General features: G+C 55.3%; 3 protein-coding genes across 6 annotated transcripts; 1 reads left to right on the forward strand and 2 right to left on the reverse strand.

The window, feature by feature from the left end:
• Nucleotides 1-620: 620 nt before the first annotated feature.
• Nucleotides 621-10,767, reverse strand: LOC113627379 (chymotrypsinogen B-like). The gene is made up of 8 exons (XM_027119914.1): nt 10,755-10,767; nt 10,263-10,451; nt 3,456-3,559; nt 3,287-3,366; nt 2,832-2,910; nt 2,242-2,422; nt 1,249-1,382; nt 621-792 (listed from the first exon to the last, which is right to left on the reverse strand). Exons 1-8 carry the CDS (start codon nt 10,765-10,767, stop codon nt 631-633), a joined length of 942 nt encoding a protein of 313 aa, XP_026975715.1. The 3' UTR covers nt 621-630.
• Nucleotides 4,832-8,011, reverse strand: LOC113627067 (chymotrypsinogen 2). Its single transcript, XM_027119252.1, has 7 exons — nt 7,945-8,011; nt 7,076-7,179; nt 6,873-6,952; nt 6,452-6,530; nt 5,930-6,110; nt 5,718-5,851; nt 4,832-5,065 (listed from the first exon to the last, which is right to left on the reverse strand). Exons 1-7 carry the CDS (start codon nt 7,994-7,996, stop codon nt 4,904-4,906), a joined length of 792 nt encoding a protein of 263 aa, XP_026975053.1. The 5' UTR covers nt 7,997-8,011; the 3' UTR covers nt 4,832-4,903.
• LOC113627066 (chymotrypsinogen B2) lies at nt 10,450-27,625 on the forward strand. 4 transcript variants are annotated; one of them, XM_027119249.1, is made up of 7 exons: nt 10,450-10,916; nt 20,872-20,975; nt 21,098-21,177; nt 21,279-21,357; nt 21,614-21,794; nt 22,708-22,841; nt 26,057-27,625. In XM_027119249.1, the coding sequence occupies exons 1-7, from the start codon at nt 10,826-10,828 to the stop codon at nt 26,183-26,185; spliced, it is 798 nt and encodes a 265-aa protein (XP_026975050.1). In that variant the 5' UTR covers nt 10,450-10,825; the 3' UTR covers nt 26,186-27,625. The 4 variants fall into 4 exon arrangements, with proteins under 4 accessions (XP_026975050.1, XP_026975049.1, XP_026975048.1 ...); XM_027119248.1 differs by lacking the exon at nt 26,057-27,625 and adding an exon at nt 23,298-23,519; XM_027119250.1 differs by lacking the exons at nt 10,450-10,916; nt 26,057-27,625 and adding exons at nt 19,028-19,079; nt 23,298-23,519.
• The last annotated feature ends 6 nt before the right edge of the window (nt 27,626-27,631 follow it).

Raw genomic sequence — 27,631 nt, forward strand, 5'->3', positions numbered from 1 at the left:
CGATGAAAATCCAGCATGGTCCCTGGGCAGGCGGTCGAGGCGAAGGCAGATGCAGGGTGATGTGCGGGTGGGAGCAGCTCCAGGAGCCAGTGAGCCCTGCTCGGGCCCCTGTGTCCCGAGGCAGAGGGCGCCCCGCTGGGGGCACCGCTGGGAGAGACACTGTTCCACGCAGAGAAACTTGCTTTCACAGGCCTTATCTAGAACGTAGCTCGTAGAAGGAAGCTCTTAATTTCAGCTTGTGGAACTTCTCCACAAGTGTCCATTTGAATTACACAAGGACTTGGACTCCCAGTTGGGAGGTGGGGGACAGGAGGGGCCCTCACTCTGGGTCAGTGGTCCCCTTTCCGGCAGTCGGGGGTATGTCTGGCAGCCCAAGTAAGGTGAGGGCTCTGGGGACCAGCGGTCCTGCTCCGAGCTCTCACCATTCTGTGTGTGAACTTGGGTCTCATTTCCCCCATCTCTGTGAAGAAGGGGATAGGGCTGGGTATCTGCCAGCTCTCTCCGCTCTGAGCTCCAGAGGGGACCTCAGTGAAGGCAGCCATCCTCCCGCCCCGGCGAAGGCACAGAAGTGAAGATGCGAGCAGTTTTATTTGGGTTTTACACACATGGGGGCTGGGGCGGGGCAGAGGCTCAGTTGGCCTCCAGAACTTCGAGAACCCAGGGAATAAACTTGGTGACCCGGGTGTACACGCCTGGAGAGAACGGGCCACACCGGCCGCTGCCCCAGGACACGATGCCCACCAGGGTCCAGGCTCCATCCTTCTGGCAGACCAGGGGGCCACCAGAGTCACCCTGCAGGAGGAGATAGGACTTGTATTCAAGCCTGAAAGGGAGTACCAGGGCCCTGGTGTGCCCTGACCTGGCAAGTCCAGGGGTGCAGACAAAGCACAAGTGGGGGCCCAGTGGTTGTGCACAGGAGACTCAGATCTGCTCAGATGGCAGCCCCAGCCCTGCCACCTACTCCTGGAGGGCCTGGGGCAGGTGGCTTATCCTCTCAGCCTCCCCATCAGCTGTAAAACAGGCTGAAGCGTCCAGCTCGTGGGGTTGGTGTGAGATTAAATACTCCTGGGAAGCCCCACACCACACCTGGCCAGAGCCGGCCCTCACCAGGGGCGTCTGGTCCAGCCCTTCACTGGGGCACTGGGCAGGGCATGAAGTTAGGTCATGGCAGAGAGGAGTGGGCCTCCTGGCCTGGCCAGGGGAGGCACGGGCAGTGAGGGCGGGCAGGGTGGCGGAGCCAGGCCGTACCATGCAGGAGGAGATGCCGCTGGCGCCCGCACAGATCATCACGTCGGTGATCTTGCTGCCCCAGTACTTCCTGCAGTCAGCGTTGGACACGATGGGCAGGGTCGCCTGCTGCAGCTTGTCGGGGGTCTTGAGAGCTGGAAGGACAGAGGGCGTGGGGTCAGGGCCCCTCATGCCACCAGCCCGCCCCTGGGGAGAAGAGACCAGGGGCCGCCTGAGCCCCGCCCTCCCCCTGCAAGGTCTCAGTCTTCCTCCATCGCGATGATCGTGGACACCGAGCTTCGAACCTTCCCTGACACCTTCAGGGAGTCTGGGACGCAGCTCCTCTGCGATTCCACACCAGGCAGCGGGGACTGTGCTTCCAGCAGCTGCTGCAACAGGTCCTGCCTCGGAGCCCCGTGCACCCTGGGCCCTGGCGGCCACTGTGTGTGGGTGGAGGGGCCGTCCTTCCCCCCCAGGGAAGGGGATGCACGTCCTTCTGACCGGGGACACCGGAGGGGACCCCCGAGGGAGCACCTCCCTCCTGCTGCCCTTTCCCGGCTGCTTCTGTCCTGTTACGGGACCAGCCGGGGGCCGTGGCCGGGGCAGAAGAACTCAGGACACCGAGGAAGAACCTGTGGATGGAGCAGCGCTGGGGGGGCGGTGGGGGGCCGGTGGGGGGCACCTGGGCGCTCAGGCCCGAACCCGACCAGGACACTGGACTCCGGGCCCAGACTTCAGGGGCGCTGGACGCACCGCCCTCCTCAGTCTGGAGGGAAATCCGGGCTGTCCCTCTCCTTGCAGGTGAGAGGGGGCGAGACTTGCTGGTACTTAGGTGTTTCTTCAGAAACTGTTTACGTATATATTATTAACCCTCATTTTTATTCATGTTTGGTAGGGTTTTCATTAAGAGGGTTTTAAGTAAAGAAATGGAAGATTTATTGACTTGCAATTTATGATTGTGTTTGGAATTTAGACCAAAATACAGAATGAGTCTCACTCCTGAAAAGTCCTCACCGTTGTACCGGGTCTTGCCCCAGCCCGTGGTGGTGCACAGGGAGCCCGCAGGGAAGCTGGCGTTGGCGCTGGGCAGGCACACGGCGGACACGGTCCTGGAGAGGCTCACGGGCGTGGCCAGCTTCAGCAGGGCGATGTCGTTTTGGACCGTGCGCAGGTCCCACAGTGGGTGTTCAAAGACCTGTGTGGAAAGGGTGGGGGCTCGGTGGGCCACAGAGGGAGGACTTGGGAGATTTTAGGGACACACAGACCTGCAGACTGGGAGGGGCCGGCGGTGCTAAAGGGGCAGAGTGTTGAGAAGGGAACCCAGATGAGGCTGAACAGACCAAATCTCTGGGGTGCTGGGGAGATGGCATGTGACGTATTTTGCGTTTTTCTACAATGAGCAAAGCTTATAATCAGAAACAACCTTCAGTGTTTGTAAAGGAGCTTTATTACGTGGGAAAGAGAAGAGAGCTCAGACTGGAGGGGTGCCAGTGGGGTGAGGCCTGAGCTGCCGGCCGGGGTCGTCTGCCCACTGCCCCCCTGCCCTCCTTTTCCTTTGTGCCCCAGGGGCCCACCCTCCTGGCTGCCCGCCCGGCCGGCCGTACCTCAGCGATCCTGAGCACCTGAACAGCCTCCTCCTCGGAGCCATGATCAGATACCCCGGCCACCACGAGGTGACTCTTCCTGGAGAGAAAGGAGGTGGCAGACGGAGCTCAGGCTCACGGCCACCTCCTCAGAGGAGCGCCCGGAGAGCGTGCCAGGCAGGGTGAGCCCCGGCTGGGCCACTGAATCGCGTGGTGACCTTGGAGCCTCAGTTTCCCCATCTGTACAGTGAAGGCAGAGGCCCAGGCCAGCTGCCCCGGACCAAGCTGGGGTCTGGGGAGGTGGGGCGCTAGGGCTGGGGTTTTCTGCTGACTGGCTCTGCCTGCAGCCTGGGGACAGAGCAGCTTCTGCCAGACTGTTTCCCACTCGCTGGCAGCGCCCGGTTGGGGTTAGGGGCGAGGGTGGTCTCTTCAGGCAGGTGAGGTGGGGGCCCCTTCTGCCCCAGCCCAGGCCTCACCTGACCCCGCAGTGGGCGGCGGTGACCACCCAGTCCGCACTGATGAGGGAGCCCCCGCAGAAGTGGAAGCCGGAGCTAGTCTGTGGAGACGGGGGGAGGGAGAGTCAGCCTTGCCTCTCCTGCCTGAGCCCTCCCTGTCTAACCTGCCCCTCCCCAGACTCCCCCTCACCTGCAGGGACACCTGCCAGGGCCAGGAGCCGGGGACAGCGTCCTCCCCGTTGACGATCCTGGACAGGCCGCTCAGCACAGGGTCGATGGTGGGGACCCCGCAGCCTGAGGGACAAGGACAGTGCGGCTGGTCAGTGGGTGGTGCCCCAAGGGGGTCAGGGGAAGACTCAGCACTTCCAGGCCTCTGTGGCACCCTGGCACTCAGAGTTTTGTCCGCTGCAAGGAGTTCAGCCCCCCACGAGTCCAGCTGACAGCTGCCCTTAGAAGGTGCCCTTGTGGACGGTCCCCGAGGCTGAGGGTATCTGGAGTCGGGGCCCAGGCTCCCCAGCCTGCTCTGTGCCCTGAGGGGAGTGTCCATGCCACTCTGAGCCCAGGATTCTGTCCTGGGGGCTGGGATGTCCTGCTTGAGTCCTGGGGGTTCTCATGGCCTCTGAGTCTGCAGGGGGAGCAGGTTTGGGTGAGGTTGTTACCCCAGTTGGGGGGGCACACACGCAGGAGGCTGTCCAGATCCCGAGGGTGGAGGTGCAGGGCAAGATGGATGGACCTGGGAGACGTTCTCGAGGCAGCATTCACACAGCTTGGTGGCACGTTTGGAGGGTGGAGGAGCCCAGACCACCCCAGCTTCTGAGTGAATGGAGGAGACCAAATTAGGCAGGGCCCACGGGACCTCCAGGCAGTGGAGGGGGCTCCAGGAGCGCCCAGTGGAGGAGTGGGGGACTGGGCAGAGCAGCCCAAGGAGGCTCAGGGGGCAGCTGCAGGGGCAGGTGGCAGGGGTGTTAGAGGTATGAGGACTAGGGCCCTCCTGTTCCCTGCCTCTGGGTGGGGGGTCGGGGTGGGCAAGGCTCGGCCTGGGGCTGTCGGGCCTGCCTGAGCCTCGCGCTTACCGAAGCTGCTGCCAAAGAGGAAGAAGCCAAGGACAACCCAGAGAAGGGCCATGGCGCGCGACTCAGCAGGTGAGATGGGGCCTGCCCGAGGGACCGCCCAATATATTCCCTCAAGCCTCCAATCTTAGCCTGTCTCGCCATCCCCTCCTTATCATGAGACCTTGGGCTGAGAAGCACCTGGCTCAGCGCGGGCCTGAGCCCTTGGGGGCCACTCCTGGGAATGTTTCCTGGAATCACAGGTGTGTGGGCAGGCCCCGGGCACACAGAGCCGGGGGCAGATGGTGAGGACCCCGAAGTTGGAGGTGGGAGCATGAGGTGAGAGGTGGGGGTCACGGTCCCCCTTTATCTGCCTGTGCCCTTCCTGGCCACTCTTGGGAGGTGGACTAAGGAGGGGCCCTCCTGGACACCCCCGGACACCTGGCTCAGTGAAGGTCCAAATTCAGGAGCAGAGTGGACTCCCAGAAGCCCCAAAACAGGTCACAGACACCATCAGCACGTCTTCCACTGGTTTATTGAGGCTTTGTGGAAGCAAGGTCAGCAGGGAGGCCAGGGTGAAGCCTGGTCGTCAGTTGGCTGCCAGGATGTGCTGCACCCAGGGGATGAGTTCAGTGACGCGGGCATACACGCCGGGGCTGGCGGTGGAGCAGGTGCCGCTGCCCCAGGACACGATGCCCACCAGGGTCCAAGCTCCATCCTTCTGGCAGACCAGGGGGCCACCAGAGTCGCCCTGCAGGACAGGGAGGAGGGGGCTTGGGTCTGGCAGCCCAGGTGGCCTGGTCCAGAGGCCACTGAACGTTGTTCCCAGAGCCCAGTCCCAGGCCTGATAGCCAGTAGAAGCTCAGAACATGCATATGAGAAGGATTATGAAAGAAACTTCAGCAGCTCCTGTGGTTTGTGCCCCTGGAAGTCTGGGCTACCCCCAGGGGTAGGGTCCTATAACAGAGGCTCAATAGAGCAGGTTTCACTGATAGGAGGAAAGCATGGGTGGTGCTGGCTGTGGGGCTACTGTGAGGGAGGAAGGGCTGCCAGACCCCTTCTGGAGCCCTTTTGGGCCACCATGCTCTGCTGCCCAGGCTGTGCACTGCACAATTCCAGGAGGTGCCATTACTCAGACTTTGATATTAGTGGAATCTTGCAATATGGCAGCTCTGAGACCAGAGCCCCTTGCTCTGGTACCTCTCTGCTGAGGTCACTGATGACCCTCCAGGAGCCCTGTCTTCCCAACTACTCAGGCAGGAATGCCCAGGGAGAGAGTGGCAGGCCCTAGAAAGAGGTCTGCCTGCTACTTCCATTTCTTCTCTCTTTGCCCAAGCCCTTGGCCTGGGCTTTGGCCTGAACCCACCCCACGCTGGGAGGGAAGGGAGCCTAGGAGGCCATACCATGCAGGAGGACACGCCGCTGGCGCCGGCGCAGACCATGCTCTTGGTGATCTTGCTGCCCCAGTATTTCTTGCAGTCGGTGTTGGACAGGAGGGGCAGAGTCGCCTGCTGCAGCCTGTCGGGGGTGTTGGCATCTGGAAGGGCAGGGTGGGTGGTTAGTGACTGCTGCCCCTACCTCCCACCTGGCCAGCCAGTGGTCTCTCATCACTCACTGGTGTGTTTGGTCAGGCCCCAGCCAGTCGTGGCGCACAGCGTCCCGGCGGGGAAGTCATCATTAGCGCTGGGCAGGCACACGGCGGACACGGTCTTGGAGAAGCGCGCAGGCGTGGCCAGCTTCAGCAGGGTGATGTCGTTGCTGTTGGTGAACGGGTTGTACCTGCGGTTCTTGAAAACCTGTGGGGCAGGGCCAGACAGCTGCCTTTGGGGTCTGGGAAGAAGCCGACCGGGGCAGAACCTGGCGCCAGGCTACCCCTCACGGCCTCAGTGCTCCTCCGTGGACAATGGCCTGTTCAACTCGGCAGCTCCTTCCACGGCCCCAGGAGCCCGAGGCCCAGGACCAAGGTGCAGACCTTACCCTCATGGAGCCTTGCATACCCTGCTTTCTGCTTTGCCCCATCATGATGGGTTATTGGGGTGACTGGGAGGAGCTGGGGCCCTGGGGGTTAGCCTGGGCTGCACACTCCCGAGGGTCCACCCTGCCTGGGGTCACACCTGGACCCTGGGGGCTGCCATACCTTGGCAATCTTCAACACCTGGATGTCCTCGGCGTCTGAGCCCTGGTCAAACTCCCCGGCCACGACCAGATGGGATGTTCTGGAGAGGGCCAGAGAAAGGAGTGGTTCCTGCCATGAGGGGGGCATTTGGGATGCAGGGTGCTTGTGTGTGTGAGTGCACGCGTGTGCAGGCGTAATGCGCATGCGTGTCTTTGTGCGTCTGCACACACGGCTGTGGTGTCGATCAGAGATGGAAGCTCAGAATCTCAACTGGGCCTACAGCCCGCCATGTGTTTTCCCAGGGACCCCTAGGTCACTGGAAGGACCTGGGTTTGCTACACATTTCCAAATAAGAAACTGGGAAATGAAGGCGTTAAAGGGCAAGTCCTCAGTGCTGGAGGAAACCACCCCAAGGGGTTTCTTGGGGACCCCGGGCTCTCACCTGACACTGCAGTGGGCGGCGGTGACCACCCAGTCCTCGCTGATGAGGGAGCCCCCGCAGAAGTGGAAGCCGGTGCTGTCCTGGAGGAAGATGGGGAGGGTCAGCCCCGCCCAGACACCAGCAAAACCAATCTGGGCAGCAGCGCCCAGCTGGGCTAATACCCCAGTGCATCCCCCTACTCGTGTGCAGAATTGCCCCCTCACCTGCAGGGACACCTGCCAGGGCCAGGAGCCGGGGACAGCCTCCTCCCCGTTGACGATCCTGGAGAGGCCACTCAGCACAGGGTCGATGGCAGGAACCCCACAGCCTGAGGGTGGAAGTATGGAGTGAGGGGTGGAGGCCAAGGTCCCACCCAGGACTCACCACCCCAGGAATACTCCGGGGACAATTCAGGCTGACATGTGCTCCAGCCCAGACAAGCCCAACAGGCTGAGCTTGAGGTGGTGGCAGGGCCAAAGCCTGGGCTGGGAGGCCCTATCACTGCCTACCGCAACCACTCTGAGTCTCAGTTTTCCCACCAGCAAAATGGGGATCTTACAGTTGGCTAACCTCACAGAGTTGGTATAATAAGGATGAAAGATGCTTTGTCTTAGTAGACAAAGCAGGCAAAGCAGGAACTTGCTCAGTTCCTGGCACACAGTGAACAAAAGTGGAAAAGTTTAAAAGGGCTGGTTCAAGGGCATGAAAGGGCTGATGGGGGCCAAGCCACACTTGCTCATCATCTGAGCCTGCTTGGGAGCCACCAACTCTTCACAGAGCTTTCTGTCCCTCTGGAATTGCTGCCCCTCCCTGCACACGATGCGAGGCCCCAGGAAGGTCCACCTCCACCCCGGGGGCCTCACACTGGCTGGTCTGGTCCAGTCCTCCCAGCATCCTCATTGTAGAGATGGAGCTGGTGAGGCTCAGAGAGGGAGAAAGACTCGCTCGGGCTCACACCACCACACACAACTGAACTGGGAGCAGGGACCCCGCTGCTCCTTGCTGGCCTTGGGGTTGGTGGGGCCAGCACCCCTTCCAGCAGTTGGTGGAAGGGTAGGCAGCCTTCCCGGCCTCTGCCTGCCCTGGTGCTCACCAAAGGCTGTGCCCAGGAGGGCGCAGCAGGAGAGAAGCCAGAGGAAGGTCATGGTGCCGCAGTCAGGGAGGTGTAGGACGCCTGCCTGGAGGGCTCCCCATTATATCCCTGTGCACCAGGCTGTTATCTGAAGACCTTGAGGTGATAATCCCTTTCCTGGGCATGTGTCCCAGTGGGCAGGATATGCCAGAGCAGGGCTGGCATCAGGGCCTGGGATGGCAGCAGCTGGGGCCAGGATCTAGGGCAAAGTTGGGGCCAAACAAGGCGGCCCTCCACCCACAGCTAAGGGGAAGGGGACATTCAGGTTTCCTCCTCCAGGCCCTACCTCTAGAGGGGCCCTGCGGGCAGCAGCCAGGCCTGGGCTGGATTTGAGCCCCAGCCAAGTCTCTCATGGTCTGGAGGACCTTGGACAAGTAATTTAGTTGGTCTGCAGTTGTTCAAAACCCCATGGGCAGTGTGGTCAAGTAGGGGGAGGGGCAGGGACCAAAGCATGATGAGGGCACAGGTGACCAGTGGGCTGAGGATGCTCCCCTAGTCTTAGGATGGCCAAGAAGGCTCAGTGGCTCAGTTCAATATCAGGGGCAGTCACGTGGGCTGGTTCAGAGGGCAAGCCGCCCACTGCCCGTTCACGCGGAGTCAGGCCCCTCCACCCAGGCATCCTGCCCTTGGAATTGAGTACATGGCATTCAGGTGCAGGACTGGGCCCAGGGCCAGCCAGGGGGCCTCTGCTATCATCCCAGCAAGAGCTTCTGGAGGCTACACCAGGCGGGAAAGCAGGGGGCAAGGAGGCCTGTTTTGGGTGGGCAGCAGGGCCCTTTCCCAGCAACTGGGAAACTGGGGAGGGGGAAGTTTGAAGGTGAGGCTACCAGGCACAGGGCAAGTACCCCAAAACACATAGGTAAAACGATATCTTACGGCTATTTTTTTTTTTTTGCGGTATGTGGGCCTCTCACTGCTGTGGCCTCTCCCGTTGCGGAGCACAGGCTCCAGACACGCAGGCCCAGCGGCCATGGCTCATGGGCCCAGCTGCTCCGCGGCATGTGGGATCCTCCCGGACCGGGGCACGAACCCATGTCCCCTGCATCGGCAGGCGGACTCTCAACCACTGCGCCACCAGGGAAGCCCACTTATGGCTATTTTTAATTTCCATTGCATTGATGATTGTTGTGTGGTGGGTCACAGGTTTCAGCACAAAACAGCTGTGGGGCCTTGGGCAAGTTACCCTCTCTGATCCCATTTCTAAATATGTAAAATGGGGATCCTTAGAGCAAGGGTCCCGCTTTATGAAAGGGCACAGTCCATACTGAGTGTGCTGGGACCAGGCCTAACACAGTCCACGCTGGTCAGACCTAGTACTTCTTCTTGACTTGCCTGTGGGGTCCCTTTGTGCTTTCTAGAAGACTGCCAATAACAGGGAGGGATGGCCACAGTGCATTAGGTGGGAAAGCAGGGCACGAAACAGGATGCAGAGTGTGGCACCATCTGTGTGAAACCCACCACTTGTGCAATTCCATCCATCCCATCAACCAGCGCTTACCAGGCCCCTGCTGGAACAGAACAAACGAAAGAAACACAAATTCCTGACTTACAAGCTTAGGTGGGAAAGGGGTGGGGAGTTGATGGAAAAGAGTTAAAAAAAAAAAAAAAAAGTAGGAGGCTTCCCTGGTGGCGCAGTGGTTGAGAGTCCGCCTGCCGATGCAGGGGACACCGGTTTGTGCCCCGGTCCGGGAAGATCCCACATGCCGCGGAGCGGCTGGGCCCGTGAGCCATGGCCGCTGAGCCTGCGCGTCCGGAGCCTGTGCTCCGGAACGGGAGAGGCCACAACAGTGAGAGGCCCGCGTACCGCAAAAAAAAAAAAAAAAAGTAAAATATACATTACTACCAGCTAAGGAGTTATCATTATCATTGTTATTATTATTATTAATACCGAGGCAGGAGGGCCTCACTCCGAAGGGGACATTAAGTTGCTACCCAAGAGTTTGCCAAGCTATCTGGGTGGAGACGGTGTCCAGGGGGAGGGAACAGGGAGGGCAAAGGCCTGGTGGAGGGAGCCTGGGTGGCACCAAGAGCCGAGAGGACACGAGGCAGGGCGGAGAGGCCAAGGGTCCGACAGAGAAGGGCCCTGGTGAAGGTACAGGGCTGTCCCGAGTGTCTGCCAAGATGTGAGGCGGCAGCCGCCGGGCCTGAGTGGGGGAGGGGCGCGGCCGGTGAGGGAGGGCACGCGGCGGCTCGAACCCACCCGTGGCTGTGGTCTTGGGAGCCGACAGCTGGCCCGAGTCCTGCCCTCCCAGCGGCCCCTGCTCATGGTTGCCAGAGACCTGGGAACTCGCGCAGCTGCGGGTGGGGGCGGGGAAGGCGGCCCCCGCAGGTGCTCGACTCCTGCTGGGGGCGGGGCCAAAGCTGACTGCGGCCGGGCGCGCGGACCTCCACCCGCCCCGCCCCCTCGCCTGGCGTTTCGACCAGAGAGACTGCGCACTCCGCAGAACGCCCGACCCCGAGGAAGAACGCTTAAGCTCAGAGTGTTAGGTGCCCCCCATTCTCCAAAACGCCGGGCCCTGAACTTCCTGCCTCTGGGCCTTTGCCCGCTCTGTTCGCTCCCTTTAGAAGGTCCACCGCCCTTCCGGCCCCGGCCTCGGCCGTGAGCACCTCCTTGTAGGCAGCAGTTCAGCCTTAGCTATGGCTGACCAGCGGCAAAGCCGGCAGCAATCAGAGGCCATGGATGAGTCGATAGATCCCTGGACCCAGAAGTTATTTAGCCAATCAAGTTTACAGTAAAGAGCATTTTCCTGGGTTCACTTTGTCGCTGATACTTTTCTCTCCCATCCTCGGGTTTGGAACCCTGCCTCATCTCTAGACGCCTGGAGCCCAGCCATCTCTGCTCATGCAAACTCCCAGGGAGAAGGTACAGCCTTGTTCGCGGGTTGTCTGCCACGTCAGAAAACCTTCACTCTGCACCTGTTACCTCGTTGCAGGTATGTGGCGTCTAGTGTGTTTAATGGGCAGTGCTGAAATCAGCCCACGAACAGGTGTAAATCAAAGAAAGTCACTCAGGAGATGACCCAATGCACGGGGACCCTCATGGGGTCGGCTCTCTCCCAGGCAGCCTGGGTTTGGGGAAAGAGCTTTGCTTGGAGTAGGGGGCCCTAATCCAATCCCTGCCCAGCCACCTCCTGGGATTTGGCCTTGGGAGTGGTGTTGTGTCAGGGTTCCAGGTCCTGACTGGGCGGCGGGGCAGTGCGCATGCGTCCCTCCAGGACCCGCATCTCTGAGACTGTGCCATCTTCTTCGAGGCAGGAACTCAGAAGTCAGTTTTCTTAGATGAAGGAGCTACTCCTCTTGAAGTCGTGCCACTGAGGGGGTCAAATCCCAACCCTCTGTTTTACTAAAAATAAGATATATTGAAAGTATAATTTACACATGGTGAAATGCACAGATCTTAAGTGAAGAGACGGATAAATTTTGACATATACATACCGTAGTGTAACAAACGCCACAACCACGATATAAAGTATCATCACCCCCACCATACAGTATGCTGTCTTTGTGTCTGGATTCTTTCACTCCACCAGATGGTTTTGCGATTCACTTGTGTTCCTGCGTGTATCCCCAGTGTGTTCCTTCTTATTGCTGAGTGGTGTTTCACTTCATAAGCACACCACACTTTGTGCACCCATTCTCCGGCTAGGACATTTGGGCTGTTACCCCTCCCCCACCCCACTCCCTTTTTTTTTTTTTTTGCGGTACGCGGGCCTCTCACTGTTGTGGCCTCTCCCGTTGCGGAGCACAGGCTCCGGACGCGCAGGCTCAGCGGCCATGGCTCACGGGCGCAGACGCTCCGTGGCATGTGGGATCTTCCCGGACCGGGGCACGAACCCATGTCCCCTGTATCGGCAGGCGGACTCTCAACCACTGCGCCACCAGGGAAGCCCCCCACTCCCTTTTTGCTCCTTGTAATGAAGTGATTCTCAGCCCTAAACATAGGCAGGCAAGAAATGTAGGTTTCTTTATTTTTCTATTAGAGAATGCAATTTGAATTTCGATCCTTTATTCTGCCAGGAGTCTCACTGGAGAGTCTAACAAAGAGACTGTTTCTAAAGGTGTGGCCAGGGTTTAGGGAAACCATAAGGAGGTGCAGGTCAGCATAGGGCTAGGGTCAGTGGGCCTGGAAACGCAAGAGTGGTTACCTGGCCCTTGGGGAGGGCGATACGCAAGGGGGAGGCCGCCAACAGGAGCTTGGCTTTTGTGGAAATCAGTGAAGACCACCCAAATGAGAACGAGTAGAGGCTGTTCATTCGGAGCTTGCTATAGCCTGGCAGTCAGGCAGCATCACTTGTAGCATCACTTTTCCATTCCCACCAGTAATGTATGAGGATTCCAATTTCTCCACAACCTTGCCAAAACTTATTTTCCATTTAAAAAATTATAGGTGTGAAGGGTTACCTCACTGTTTTTTTTTCAATTTTCAAAATTGTGCTAAAATACATATAATATAAAATTTACCATCTTAGTCATTTTAAGTGGACAGCTCGGAATGTACTAAGTGCATTCATATTGTTGTGCAGCCATCACCGCCATCCATCTCCAGAACTCTTTTTTAATTGAAGTGCAGTTGATGTACAATATTGTATGTCACAGGTGTACAATATAGTGAGTCACAATTTTTAAAGGTTATACTCCATTTATAGTTATTGTAAAATATTGGTTGTATTTCTCATGTTGTACAATGTGTCCTTGTAGCTTTTTTGTTTTTTCTTCCCCCCGACCTCCCTGCCACGGCATGGGGGGAGGGTCTTAGTTCCCCTGACCAAGGATTGAACCTGTGCCCCCTGCAGTGGGAGCGAGGAGTCTTAACCACTGGACCAGCAGGGAAATCCCCCATGGAACTTATTTTATACATAATAGTTTGTACCTCTTAATCCTCTACCCCTATATTGCCCCTCCGCCCAGAACTCTTCTCATCTTGCAAAACTGAAACTCTTTATCCGTTAATCTATAACTCTCCTACCCCCAGCCCCAGGCAACCAGCATTGAATTGACTATCCTCAGTACCTGGTATAAGTGGAACCATACGGTATTTGTCTTTTTGTGATTAGCTTATTTCACTTGGCATAATGTCCTCCAGGTTCATCCACGATGTAACATATGTCAGAATTTTCTTTCTTTTTGGGTCTGAATAATACCGCATTGTTTATGTATATATTGTTTATATATACCACATTTGGTTTATTCATTCATTGGTCAATGGATACTTGGGTTGCTTCCTCTTTTTAGCTACTGTAAATAATACTGCTATAAATATGGGTGTACAAATATCTTTTTGTAATATTTATTTAATTTTTTAAGTGAAGTAGACTTGATTTACAATGTTGTGTTAATTTTGCTGTACAGCAAAGCGACTCAGTTATACACATATGTACATTCTTTTTTTAAAATTAATGAATTAATTAATTTATGGCTGCGTTGAGTCTTTGTTGCTGCACACGGGCTTTCTCTAGTTGTGGCGAGCTGTGGCTGCTCTTCGTTGCAGTGCACGGGCTTCTCATTGTGGTGGCTTCTCTTGTTGCGGAGCACGGGCTCTAGGCATGCGGGCTTCAGTAGTTGTGGCATGCGGGCTCAGTAGCTGTGGCTCGTGGGCTCTAGAGCGCAGGCTCAGTAGTTGTGGCGCACGGGCTTAGTTGCTCAACTAAGTTGCACATGGGCTCAAACCCATGTCCCCTGCACTGGCAGGCGGATTCTTAACCACTGTGCCACCAGGGAAATCCCTATACATTCTTTTTTTATATTCTTTCCATTATGGTTTATCCCAGGATATTGAATATAGTTCCCTGTGTTATACAGTAGGACCTTGTTGTTTATCCATTCTATATGTAATAGTTTGCATTTACTAACCCCAAACTCCCACTCCATCCCTCCCCCATCCCCTCCCCCTCCCCCTTGGCAACCACAAGTCTGTTCTCTATGTCTGTGAGTCTGCTTCTCTTTTGTAGATAGGTTCATTTGTGGCATATTTTAGATTCTACGTATAAGTGATAGCATATGGTAGTTATTTGTCTTTCTCTTTCTGACTTATTTCACTTAGTATGATAATCTCTAGCTGCATCCATGTTACTGCAAATGGAATTATTTTGTTCTTTTTTATGGCTGAGCAATATTCCATCGTATATATGTACCACATCTTCTTTATCCATTCATCTGTCAGTGGACATTTAGGTTGTTTCCATGTCTTGGCTATCGTGAATAGTGCTGCTATAAACATAGAGGTGCATATATCGTTTTGAATTATAGTTTTGTCCGGATATATGACCAGGAGTTGGATTGCTGGATCATATGGAAATTCTATTTTTAGTTTTCTGAGGAACCTCCATACTGTTCTCCATAGTGGCTACACCAATTTACATTCTCACCAACAGCATAGGAGGGTTCCCTTTTCTCTACACCCTCTCCAGCATTTGTTATTTGTAGACTTTTTAATAATGGCCATTCTGACCAGTGTGAGGTGGTACCTCATTGTAGTTTTGATTTGCATTTCTCTAATAATTATCGATGTTGTGCATCTTTATTTTTGCGGTACACTCGGGCCTCTCGCTGTTGCGGCCTCTCCCGTTGCGGCCTCTCCCGTTGAGGAGCACAGGCTCCGGACGCGCAGGCTCAGCGGCCATGGCTCACGGGCCCAGCCGCTCTGCGGCATGTGGGATCTTCCTGGACCAGGGGACGAACCCGTGTCCCCTGCATCGGCAGGCGGACTCTCAACCGCTGCGCCACCAGGGAAGCCCGATGTTGTGCATCTTTTCATATGCCTATTGGCCATCTGGATGTCTTCTTTGGAGAAATGTCTCCCTCCAGCCCCAGGCAACTAGCATTGAATTTGGCTGTTCTAAGTACCTGATGTAAGTGGGATCATACAGTATTTGATTTTTTGTGATTAGCTTATTTCACTTGGCATAATGTCCTCCAGGTTCATCCATGATGTAGCATATGTCAGAATTTTCTTCCTTTTTGGGTCTGAATAATATTCCATTGTGTGTGTGTGTGTGTGTGTATATATATATATATGTGTATATATATATATATATATATACACCACATTTTGTTTATTCATTCATCAGTCAATCGACACTTGGGTTGCTTCCATGTTTTAGCTACTGTAAATAGTGTTGCTATGAACATGGGGGTACAAATATCATTTTGAGACCCTGCTTTTAATTCTTTTGAGTATATACCCAGTAGTGGAATTGTGGGATCATATGGTAAATCTATTTTTAATTTTTTTTTTTTTTTTTTTGCGGTACGCGGGCCTCTCACTGTTGTGGCCTCTCCCGTTGCGGAGCACAGGCTCCGGACGCGCAGGCTCAGCGGCCATGGCTCACGGGCCCAGCCGCTCCGCGGCATGTGGGATCTTCCCGGACCGGGGCACGAACCCGTGTCCCCTGCATCGGCAGGCGGACTCTCAACCACTGTGCCACCAGGGAAGCCCTATTTTGAATTTTTTGAGGAATTACCATATTGTTTTCCACAGTGGCTGCACCATTTTACATTCTCATCAACAGTGCACAAGGGTTCCAATATCTCCACATTCTCTCCAATTCTTATTAATTTGTTTTTTTTCTTTTTTGTTGTTTATATTAACCATCCTAATGAGTGTGAATTGATACCGCGCTGTGGTTTTGATTTGCATTTCCCTAAAGACTGGTGATTTTTGATCACTTTTTTATGTGCTCATTGGCCATCTGTATGACTCCTCAATATTTATAATCACCACTGATGCTGTAGGAACTTAGTGCCCCAGCCACATGACCGCCAGGGCCTGTTTCCACCTGCACTTCAGCCTCTGCCGCCTCCCATGTTAATTTGAGTAATTGTGATGCCACTGCGTGCCATGGGCCACCAGGTCTCATCTTCCCCGGCAAAGTTGTCCATGGACCACTCCAGTGTGTGAGCTAACCAATCCCAGAATCCCATGTTCAGTGGTCCTGGGGCCACGGTTACTGTATCAGTCATGGTCGTGCCTGAGAAAAGGTGGCACGTTCAAACTGGGTTATTTGAGGAAAGTTTGAATAAAGGGAATTTTTACAAAGGTGTGGGCAGGGTTTAGGGAACCAACAAAGGATGGTGAGGTGTACAGGGTTCTAGCAACAATGGGGACACACCTAGAGCTGAAGGGACACAGCGGGAGTAGTTGTGGAACCCAGCAAGGGTGGCTGAGCAGACAGAGCCACCTGAAAGGAGCCGAGCTGTCCGTGGCCTCTGCAGAGGAAGACAGCCAGCCCACAGCAGCCTCCCAGGGAGGGAACCCAGAGAATAAATACCCGACTTCTCTCTCCTCCCCCGTCTCCGGCTCTGACCCCAACAGGAAGCCTGAGAGCCTGGAAGCTGTTCTGCAGTCTCGTCCCTGAGGGCCAGTCTTGCTGTAGGCCAGCAAGGTGGAGAAGGATGGAGAGTGGATCTGAAGGGGAAAACGGAAGACATCCACAGCCATTCTTACAGCTATTCTGTATCACTTCAGATGCTGTTAGTAATAGAGCAGGTGGCTAACAGTGGCGAAACAACAGTGGTTTGCTTTTCTCACACAGCAGGGATCTGGAGGTGTGCAGTTGTAGCCTTTCGCTCAGCACTGGGCGATGGTGTGGTTCTGGTCAGGGTCTTTCTTCTCTGGTCTCAAGATGGCGGCCAGCCCCGCCTCCCCTCAGGACTCAGCCAAAGTGCAGGAGGAGAAGGGCTGGGCTTCTCCTCACCTCTTTGCCTCCACGGGATTACGTTCATCAGAGCTCTCCCCCCGCCGCCCCCAGAGCTGGGGTGGCGTGACGCTCCCCGGGAGCCCTCCACGGGGACAAGAAGGGGGAGATGGCTCTAGGTGAGTGGCAAAGGCTGTCCCTCCTTGTGACGGGACAGTCACCCTGCTCCCAGGGAGTACTCACCTCGTGGTCTGGTTTGAACGAGGGGATGGGTGGAGCAGAAAGGGATCCTTCAAAGTAAGAAACACACCAGCCAATGTGCACAAATCTCTGTGGGCCGGGAAGTAAGAAACACACCAGCCAATGTGCACAAATCTCTGTGGGCCGGGAAGCGCTCCCTCCCCTGTGACACACCCTCCAAGGCCATATCCCTCCTGCACTCTGCTCCGCCAGGAGTTTACTTTCCCAACAGACCTCAAGAGCCAGTGGCCTCAGGCTGCTTCCGTTTCCTGCTCTGGAAAAGTCCTCGAGGCGAGGAAAATACAAATGTCTTTTCTACCTGCTTGGAATGAGTGAAGGAAAAACAAAACGAAACAGCAAATGTTAATATTTACATAAATTACCTTGGCCTGGAATTCAATATGGATTCCTTATGCTCAAAGCCAGGGCTGACATCCCTGGCCTGAACCCAGTCTGTTAAAATATCACAAAGCTTCAGACCCGGTTACCAAGCAGCTGCTGGCCCCAGTCTGTTTGCCCCCTGAAATTTGGCTGTCTCCGCCCTCCCCCAGAGAACAGGGTTCGGGGCCTCCGCGGGCCAGTCCCTGCCGAAGCCACTGTTCTCCCTGGTCAGAGCTTCTGCTCAACAGTGGTTAAATAGTTTGAACATCCCCCTGCAGAGAACACACGACTCTAAAACAAAATTAAATTTACAGCTCCAAAACAAAACTAAAGTTACAACTCAGAGACAAAACTTCAAAACTAATCAAGTCCAAATCAAGACCTGTGACATTGTCCTGTTTGCTCTGACCCACTTCTCCCTAGATGACCATGGCCCTGTGGCCGCAGAGCCCCGGAGGCCTTGGAAGCAGGTGCAGTTCACCCAGTCAGCACATTTTCCTTCTCAAACTGGCTCAGCAGTGAGGCCCAGGCTGGATTGTCCAGGGCAGCAGCTTTCCAGACCCTCTCCAGGTTTCTCAGACTCATCTGTTCTTTTCTTGTTTGTTTCCTGTCTGTGTCTCTCACTGGGGTCTTGGACCCATGAGGGCAGGGGTGCCCTGTGCTCTGTTCCCGTGGGTGCTCCAGTGTCCAGATCAGGCGCTGTCCCAGGGGAGAGAAGGAACTTGTGCCCATGGTGCTGACAAGTCTTCTGGCCTCCACTTACGGCAAACGCATCACTGGTGTATTACCTACATCTGTCCTCTTCTCGTTGTTCTGTGACAATTAAAATCGTTTTTCTGTTTTCTCCATGTGTCATTTGATGGTGTGAAATCAAAGCCCCATTTTATATGAAACTCAAGCGTTATGTGGTGACCAGTTCCTTAAGTTGAGAATGATGACAGGAGAAGAGAATTCGGGTGAGCTCAGCGGCAGATAAGGGACAGCCAGTCAGCATGTTTGCCAGCCTGTGACCCGCCCACAGCCACCCATGGGGGCGATTCCTTCATGCCTACATGTGTCCTCATGCAGGCTCTGAAGCTGCTTGGCTGGGCTGGTTTCAAGGTGATCCTCTGGATGACACGGCGTCTCTGTATGATACTACACTTCAAAAAACATTATTTATTTATTTGCCGCGCCGCGAGGCATGTAGGATCACAGCGTGTGGGATCTTAGCTCCCCGACCAGGGATCGAACCCGTACCCCCTGCAGTGGAAGCACGGAGTCCTAACCACTGGGCCACCAGGGAAGTCCCATCCTGAATCTCACATTGAAAACCCTCTTCGATGGGAACGCGAGGCCCCCCAGTGATGACCAGCTGGGATTCTTTGGACCCCACGGTGGGGTTGCCTGTACTGAGGAGCTGGGAATCCTCCCTGGTGCACTGGGCGTGGCAGAGCCCCCGGCCCTGCGTTCTGGTTGCAGAGCTGGGCTATGCAGGGCCTGAGCTCCCAGCCTGGACACTGGCCTTGCCCGCAGTGTCCTGGGGATGCCAGGCGTTGCCAAGTTTCCTGGGTGACATTGTGCCAGGGCAGCTGCCCTTTTTCCAGGGGCTGGATGTCCCCAGCTGAGAGCCAGTACAGGCTTCGAAGGGGGCTCGTCCCCCCCACCCCCGTCCCGCTTATCGCCCAAGGTTCCTGGATAACAGGAGGGTGGCTCTCAGGCCTCTCTGGCTGGGCTGGGCCTGTGGGGTCCCAGGGGATATAAAAGGAGCCGCTGGGGCAGGTGCCCCATATCTCCCTGACGGTAGCAGCATGGCTTTTCTCTGGCTCCTCTCCTGCTTCGCCCTCCTGGGGGCCACCTTCGGTGAGTGCTGGGGCTAGGGGCGCCAGCCAGGTCTGGGAGGGGGCTGAGGAGTAGTTCCCTGAGCCCCTAATGGCACCGCAGCCAGGCCCCATCAGAGGCTGGAGGGGCTCTGTCCGGAGCAACCTGGGGGCCTGGCCAAGAGGGAGATCTGAGCCCCCTTCCCTGCTCCCTTGGGCCTCACACCCTGATAGGCAATCGAGCCTGCAGGGAGGAGAGGGGTCCTTCTGGAGCTTTCTGAGCCCTCACACCCTGCACTGGAAGGGTGGAAAAGGCCAGTCTGGGCCGCACCGAGATCTGAGGCCCCAGAAGTGGCCCAAGTTGTGGGCAGAGAAGGGTGTGGTAGCAAGAGCCCTCCCACGGCCTCCACCTGGGGTTTTTATTTACTCTTCTGGGCACTTGCTAAGTGTTTCATTTTCTATTAAAAAAAGATGAAATAGTGAAAAATACAAAAAATAATATGACATCCATGTACCTTCCATTGGGATTTAGCGAATGTTATCTTTTTCCAGGTTTGCTTCAGGTATTTCTTTTTAAAACATAAAACAGATTCAGCTAGAGTCCCCTCTCCTCCTCGGAAGGTGATCCCTATTCTGAGCTCACTGTGTATCACTTCTGTGTGGGATTTTACAAATTTACTACACATTCATAAGTCCATCAACACAGTATAACATTTGTAAAAACTTACATGAACTGTGTTATCCGCTACATCAGGTTTATAACATGCCTTTTCCCACCCGGGTGGTTTTAGATTTATCCCAGTTCGTATGAAGACCCAGCTCGTTCACTTTAATCGCTGTAAAACACTCAGCTGTGTGAATACATCACAGCTGATATTCTAATCTTGCTATTACAAAAAAGTGGATTATGTTGATGACATGTTTTGGTGATAACAACCTTCAGTGAGTGGCTGGTGCATCCCCCTGTCCCCAGGGGCGGGATGCCGGTCCGGGCATGCGGCAAGGCCTGCATGACCCCCGGGTGGCCTGGCTGGTCGTAAGGGCTGTACCTGCCCAACTTTCTTTACTGTCGCCAAATTGTAAAACCTGTATGCAGGTGCCGAGAACTCACCTGGTCCTGACACAGCAAATGCGTCAGGAACACATTAAGTACACGTGACTTTTCTCATTGTTTTGTGACAATTCAGGTCCTTTGTGACAATTCAGGTCCTTTGTTTTCAGTTTCCTCAACGTGTCCTTTTACGGCATGGAATCAAAGTCCCGTTGTATTAAATAATTAACTAAAACTTTATACAATGAAGAGTTCCTGAAATCTCTGGGACTAGTGAATTCAGTGTAAAACATACCCCATCAGCTGTCGGAATTCTGGGTCCCCCAGGGGCTGGGGTTATCAGATTTGAATTCCAGGCCCCACCAGTCTAATGGGTGAGCTTTGACTTGTGAGGTGAGATTGTTTGCTCCCCAGTTTACTGAGGAAAATGAGCATCGGGGATTCAGTGACTGGTCTGAGGCTTCACAGCAAGGAAGGGTGGGGCCTGGGAGTCCAGGCAAGGGTAGTCCGATTACTCAGCCTGTTTTCTGCTCTTTCAGGCAGGGTGGCCCTGGGTGGGAGCAGCCCTGTTCCTCTGCATCCCTGGATGGGACACTGGGGTCAGCAGGCTGTATGTGGGGATCCTTGAGTCCACAGGTGGAAGGCACCAGGAGAAGTTTTTTGGAGGAGGGGGGAGTGTGGCAGAGGGTCCTGAGTCAGCCTGGGCAGCTGAGCTACAAACCAGGATTTCTGCAGACTGGCTCCGGGTCTCAAACCTTCTTCCTCGTCCCCTCGCCCTCCTCAGGCTGCGGGGTCCCTGCCATCGACCCTGTGCTGAGTGGCCTGTCCAGGATCGTCAACGGGGAGGAGGCTGTCCCCGGCTCCTGGCCCTGGCAGGTGTCCCTGCAGGTGAGGGGGGAATTCTGCACACGAGTAGGGGGATGCACTGGGATATCAGCCCAGCCGGGGGCTGCTGCCCAGATTGGTTTTGCTGGTGTCCGGGCAGGGCTAACCCTCTGATCTTCCTCTAGGACAGCACCGGCTTCCACTTCTGCGGGGGCTCCCTCATCAGCGAGGACTGGGTGGTCACCGCTGCCCACTGCGGGGTCAAGTGAGGGCCCGGGCTCAGGGTTCTGCTTCGGGCTCCAGTCTGGGGTGGGGGAGGGGAGTAGGGCACGTTCTCAGTCCTCAACCCCCATGTGATTCCCCCAGAACCTCTGACCTGGTGGTGGCCGGGGAGTTTGACCAGGGCTCAGACGCCGAGAACATCCAGGTCCTGAAGATTGCCAAGGTACGCCCAGGCCCTGCTGGGCCGCCCCGGGATCAGCCGCGGGGCTGCAGGCAGGGGCAGGGGGACGAAGACCCTTCGGCCGCTTGAGAGACAGGAGCCAAGCGCAGATGAGGCCGGTCTCAGGATTCTCATTCCGGGCTCCGATGGGTCTGTTTCCGCTGAATGGATTGCCAGGAAAGGAGCTGGTCTCCTTGAAACCTGGAGATCCCCGACTTAACCCAGGGCCTTACCTCGTCTTTCTGGGCCCCACCCGCAGGTTTTCAAGAACCCCAAGTTCAACATGTTCACCGTTCGTAACGACATCACCCTGCTGAAGCTGGCCACGCCCGCGCGCTTCTCCGAGACCGTGTCCGCTGTGTGCCTGCCCAGCGCCAACGACGACTTCCCCCCCGGGACGCTGTGCGCCACCACGGGCTGGGGCAAGACCAAGCACAACGGTGAGCGGGCCGTGGCCTTTCCATCCACGAGGCGTGTCCGGGGTAGGGGCGGCCTGAGCCGCAGGAGTCTCCAGGCGGGACACATGTGGCTCTTTTAAAAATGTTTTAGTCTAAATTCCTATACAGTCATCAATCTTTCCATTTCTTTATTTAAAACCCTCTTAATGAAAACCCTACCAAACATGAATAAAAATGAGGGTTAATAATATATACGTAAACAGTTTCTGAAGAAACACCTAAGTACCAGCAAGTCTCGCCCCCTCTCACCTGCAAGGAGAGGGACAGCCCGGATTTCCCTCCAGACTGAGGAGGGCGGTGCGTCCAGCGCCCCTGAAGTCTGGGCCCGGAGTCCAGTGTCCTGGTCGGGTTCGGGCCTGAGCGCCCAGGTGCCCCCCACCGGCCCCCCACCGCCCCCCCAGCGCTGCTCCATCCGCAGGTTCTTCCTCGGTGTCCTGAGTTCTTCTGCCCCGGCCACGGCCCCCGGCTGGTCCCGTAACAGGACAGAAGCAGCCGGGAAAGGGCAGCAGGAGGGAGGTGCTCCCTCGGGGGTCCCTTCCAGTGTCCCCCGGTCAGAAGAACGTGCATCCCCTTCCCTGGGGGGAAGGACGGCCCCTCCACCCACACACAGTGGCCGCCAGGGCCCAGGGCGCACGGGGCTCCGAGGCAGGACCTGTTGCAGCAGCTGCTGGAAGCACAGTCCCCGCTGCCTGGTGTGGAATCGCAGAGGAGCTGCGTCCCAGACTCCCTGAAGGTGTCAGGGAAGGTTCGAAGCTCGGTGTCCACGATCATCGCGATGGAGGAAGACTGGGACCTTGCAGGGGGAGGGCGGGGCTCAGGCGGCCCCTGGTCTCTTCTCCCCAGGGGCGGGATGGTGGCATGAGGGGCCCTGACCCCACGCCCTCTGTCCTTCCAGCCCACAAGATCCCCGACAAGCTGCAGCAGGCGACCCTGCCCATCCTGTCCAACACCGACTGCAAGAAGTACTGGGGCAGGAAGATCACCGACGTGATGATCTGTGCGGGCGCCAGCGGCGTCTCCTCCTGCATGGTACGGCCTGGCTCCGCCACCCTGCCCGCCCTCACTGCCCGTGCCTCCCCTGGCCAGGCCAGGAGGCCCACTCCTCTCTGCCATGACCTAACTTCATGCTCTGCCCAGTGCCCCAGTGAAGGGCTGGACCAGATGCCCCTGGTGAGGGCCGGCTCTGGCCAGGTGTGGTGTGGGGCTTCCCAGGCGTATTTAATCTCACACCAACCCCACGAGCTGGACGCTTCAGCCTGTTTTACAGCTGATGGGGAGGCTGAGAGGATAAGCCACCTGCCCCAGGCCCTCCAGGAGTAGGTGGCAGGGCTGGGGCTGCCATCTGAGCAGATCTGAGTCTCCTGTGCACAACCACTGGGCCCCCACTTGTGCTTTGTCTGCACCCCTGGACTTGCCAGGTCAGGGCACACCAGGGCCCTGGTACTCCCTTTCAGGCTTGAATACAAGTCCTATCTCCTCCTGCAGGGTGACTCTGGTGGCCCCCTGGTCTGCCAGAAGGATGGAGCCTGGACCCTGGTGGGCATTGTGTCCTGGGGCAGCGGCACTTGTTCCACATCAACACCTGCTGTGTACGCCCGTGTTACTGCACTCATCCCCTGGGTACAGCAGATCCTGGCCGCCAACTGAGCCCAGGGCTCCTGCCATCCCAACCCTGAGAGTCCCCAATAAAAGCATCTGTCTGCACATGTCTCTCTGTGTGGCCTGGGCGACGTGGGGCTGCAGTGGTCCCTGTCACCCACTAAGGGGAGGTGTTACTGCTCCCTTTCCAGGCTGCCAGTACCCCAGCAACCCCCCTCTCAGGAAGCTGAGTCTTTGTATCTCATCCTCCCTGCTCAGGACTCCATCCTGGGGTAGAGCCCAGGGACTAATTGCTGGAGGCAGCTTGGCCCATGGAGCTTTCTGGAAGGCAGGAGTCTCGGCCAGGCTGTGCAGTCCCCGGAGATGGGCATTGGGAAGGCAGGGTGGGACTGTGGAGATGGTCTTTCTATCCTCCTTGGTTCTTCACTGCACATTTCTGTAAGACCCATTTATCCCGACGATTCCTGTACTCTCTGTCATAGATGGGCCTGGAGCAGGCATCTATTGCCCCCAAAGCACTGGGTTTAGGGGAGCAGCAGACAGAATTACAACAGTTCATTTCCCATTTTATCCTCCCACAGTCAGACCTATAGCCTCCGCCATCAGTCACGGCACTACGTGTCGGTCACGCACAACCCCGGTTCACATCATCCTCTCCCAGGTCCCATATCTTGATGTTTCTTTCCCTCTGGAGTTTCTACAAGGCTAGTCTTTGGGAAGGCAGCTGGTAGTCCACACTCACCGGGCATCTGGGAAGGAATGGCATTGGCCTCCCTGCTGCATTTCCCTTTCAGTATTCTTCCTAATATCTTTCCCTTCCTGGTGGAATTTTAGGTGTTCTGATAGTGGGTCATAATATGTTGAAATTAAGGTTACACATACCATTTAATTACTAAGGACACGGAAGAAAGCCCCCAGATAGCGGAACCTGATTTGGAGAATGAACATGTGAAAGGGAGAAAAGAAAAATGAGAGAGAAGCGTTGGGCAGAGGAGTGGAGTCACAAAGTAAAGTGTTTAAAATATTATTTAAAGCCCAGTGTTTTAAGGAACACTGGAGGTTTGGGGTGGGGTAACCCCTCAAACTTGGAGAGGAAAGTACAAGCATTTTATATCTACATCAAAACCATTTACATGCAAATGAATGTGGGATGTGATGCGTATAAAAATGCAGTAGCGAACACAAGCCTGGTTAAGTTACTTTTTCACTCACTAGCAAGACCTGCCTTCACCTCTGCCAACCATTTTGCCAACCCTCCCCCTGGAGTCTGAAAACCGCAATCCCGGGATAAGATCGCCACCTCGTGGCCCATATGAAAACTGCAAGTCTGTGCCTGGCTTCTGACTTAGAAATGTAATGTGAGCCCAATGGGTGATTTTAGATGATCTCATAGACTTTCTAAAAAAAAAATTAAAAGAAATAGGTGAATTAATTTTACGTATATATTTTATTTAACTCAGTATATCCAATTATTATCATTTCAACATGTTTTAAAATTATTAATGGTATATTTTACATTCTTTTTCTCATACTAGGTCTTTGAAGTCCAGTGTGTAACAGGCACTTACAGCACATCTCAATTAGGATGCTAAATTTTCATCAGGAATACTTGATCTGTATTTAAATTTCATAAAATATTGCAGTTGAAAAAGTAGATTTGCATACCCAAGTGGTTTCCAATTAGGCGTTACACTGAAAAGTATAGTTAAAAAATTCCATGATTAATTGGGAGTCTGTCTCCGTTTGCAAACAGACCCTCTGTAAGGCAGGGTGTGCTTAATGGGCCCTGCTGAGGCTGCCCCATACAGTATTCTTTTTTTTTTTTTTACTATTTATTTGTTTATTTTAAATTTTTTAAATTGAAGTATAGTTGATTTACAATATTGTGTTAATTTCTGCTGTACAGCAAAGTGATTCCGTTATACATATATATATATTCTTTTTCATATTGTTTTCCATTATGGTTTATCACAGGATATTGAATATAGTTCCCTGTGCTCTACAGTAGGACCTTGTTGTTTATCCATCCTATATATAATAGTTTGAACCTGCTAACCCTAAACTCTCACTCCATCCCTCCCCCAACCCCTCCCCCTTGGCAACCACCAGTCTGTTCTCTATGTCTGTGATTCTGTTTCTGTTTCATACATAGGTTCATTTGTGTCATATTTTAGATTCCACATATAAGTGATAGCATATGGCATTTGTCTTTCTCTTTCTGACTTACTTCCCTTGGCCCATCCAGTGTTCCTATTCTTCCTTAGGCACAATTAGGGCATATGGCCAACCTTCTCTGTCCACAGATCACCTAGCTTCCTATTTAACTGAAATGTCTGGACCGATCAGAAGAGGATGTTCATCGTTCACATCTGGAGAGTGTCACATCGTTCACCAGTCACTTATCAGCCGACATCTGTACCCACAGCTAGCGGACACGGTGATGAGCTGCCCAGACCCCCTCCAGCGCTGACCCACACCCCAGCTGCAGGGAGTGTTGCCCACAGACAGCCCTCAGCTGTCAGCCCTCTCTGGCAATTTCCTCAGCTGCAGAGAATCTTCCTGACCAAGGTCATGCTGCCTTTCTGGGCGGCCCACATCCCTGATTGGTCAGCTGGCTTTTAAAGGCCCATCCCTTCCCTTCCTAGGTGTTGATCCTGGAAGCACTCCCTGATTCACTTCCTGGTGCTGACCTTCATCTCAGAGTCTGCTCCCCGGAAGCTCGAATTGTGACTCTTGGTACCAGGAGTGGGTGGACTCCAGAAAGCAGGCGCTAGGACGGGATTCTGGAGTTGGACCGCTCTCTGCTGGCTGTGGCCGTGAGGACACCTTCCCCCTTGGTAGGGGCGGCACCGCCCGCGGCACAAGGTAACGATGAAATTGTTCAGACTTCCACCCCTGACAAACTGGGATGGTCGTCTGGTGGGAGAGAATTCACTAGTGGGTTTTCCCATATGTCAGGAGTTGGTGAAATACGGGGGGGGGAGGGAGAAACTGTAAGGCTGGTGAAACGGCGTAGCTGTTGCTAAGCACAATTCAGGCTTCAGAAAAAGGAAAGGAAAAGCTGAGAGTGATTCATAGCCCATTAAAAGCTAGGTGTGAAGGCCAGAGAGCCTCCCTGGGAGCACAGGCAGAGCTGCCCAACCTCCGCGGCTCCCTGGTGAGAAAGCTGAGCATAGGGCCCAGGATGTAGTCGTAGAGCAGCGTAAACGGTCAAGCTAGGCGGGTCTGCCAGGCCAGGGTCAGGGCCCTGCAGGACCGCAGGCTCCTCCGCACAGGCCCCACCTCCACTCCTGGAGGTGTGCTGGGCCGGATAAGAGAGGAAAGAAACCGTGTCCCAAGGGCGCTGCAGGACCTCGCCAGCAAGGCCAGGTGAGCCCTGGATCCAGTGGGGTCAGAACATAAAATCAGGTAAGGGAGAGATTACTGATTTGGGAGCCCTCTCCCAGGACACAGGATTTAACACCCTAGCCGGGTCCCCCAGGGATGGTTGCCCACTTGCTGCCTGGATGGCTCCTAGAAGCCAGAAACCAGCCCTGGACCCCACTAAATGAGGGCCACATGCCAGAATGACCAGGTCAGACGGTGGAAGAAGGGATTTAAGGCTGAGAGAAGCGGGCGTGGTAGGGTGGCCGTGCTGTGGAAAGCAGGATGCCCAGTGGCTGGCTTCCACGGGAGGGCCCGGAAGGCGCACCAGAGTAGGAAGGAATGTGCTGGAGGGAGGGGCACCAGGCTGGCTGAGAAGTTCACCCCCCGGTGCCCTCTTTGGGCCAGCCTGGGCAGTAGGAGACACTGCTACGAGCAGCTGCCAGGAGGATGCAGTTACCGTGATGGTGGCAGGGCGGGACGGGCAGCTGGGTCCTGGCCCGCAGAGTGATGGAGTTGGTTAGGAGGGCCTGGAAGCGCTGGGGCAGAATAGATGGACCGCTACCGGGGGCCCTGCTCAATGTGTGTGATCGAAAGAAATCAAGGACGGGCGACCAGCAGGCTAAGTGGCCTCAGTAAACAACTTGGCGTTCTGCGGCACCTCCAACTTGCCTCAGGCCTCCTTTGCCTCAACCAGAGTTAGATGCTTCCTCCTCCGAGGTCTCACAAGCCTTGTATTCCCCTCTGCTAGAAACTAATTATGCTCCACTGGATTCACCTGTTTACTAGGCTAGACTGTGGGCTTTATGAGGCAGGAGCCGTTCCTCTGCTTACGCCACAAAGCAGTGCTGCTAATC

The sequence above is a fragment of the Aethalodelphis obliquidens genome, unplaced genomic scaffold (genome assembly GCF_003676395.1).
Source record: "Aethalodelphis obliquidens isolate GAN/ISIS:26980383/991018 unplaced genomic scaffold, ASM367639v1 scaffold20, whole genome shotgun sequence".
NCBI lineage: Eukaryota > Metazoa > Chordata > Mammalia > Artiodactyla > Delphinidae > Aethalodelphis > Aethalodelphis obliquidens.

Excerpts from the sequence above, each read along its gene's own strand:
- LOC113627067 (XM_027119252.1), bottom strand. The coding sequence starts at position 7,996 with ATGACCTTCCTCTGGCTTCTCTCCTGCTGCGCCCTCCTGGGCACAGCC. Across the intron at positions 7,180-7,944 it reads CCTCCTGGGCACAGCCTTTG|GCTGTGGGGTTCCTGCCATC; the intron begins GTGAGCACCAGG and ends TTCCACCCTCAG. Across the intron at positions 6,111-6,451 it reads AGGTGTTGAAGATTGCCAAG|GTTTTCAAGAACCGCAGGTA; the intron begins GTATGGCAGCCC and ends CCTGCCCCACAG.
- LOC113627066 (XM_027119247.1), top strand. The coding sequence starts at position 10,826 with ATGCAAACTCCCAGGGAGAAGGTACAGCCTTGTTCGCGGGTTGTCTGC. Across the intron at positions 21,178-21,278 it reads GCTGCCCACTGCGGGGTCAA|AACCTCTGACCTGGTGGTGG; the intron begins GTGAGGGCCCGG and ends TGATTCCCCCAG. Across the intron at positions 21,795-22,707 it reads GGGCAAGACCAAGCACAACG|CCCACAAGATCCCCGACAAG; the intron begins GTGAGCGGGCCG and ends CTGTCCTTCCAG.
- LOC113627379 (XM_027119914.1), bottom strand. Across the intron at positions 3,560-10,262 it reads GCAGCTGCGCGAGTTCCCAG|GCTGCGGGGTCCCCACCATC; the intron begins GTCTCTGGCAAC and ends CTTGTCCCTCAG. Across the intron at positions 2,911-3,286 it reads GCCGCCCACTGCGGGGTCAG|GAAGAGTCACCTCGTGGTGG; the intron begins GTGAGGCCTGGG and ends CTTTCTCTCCAG.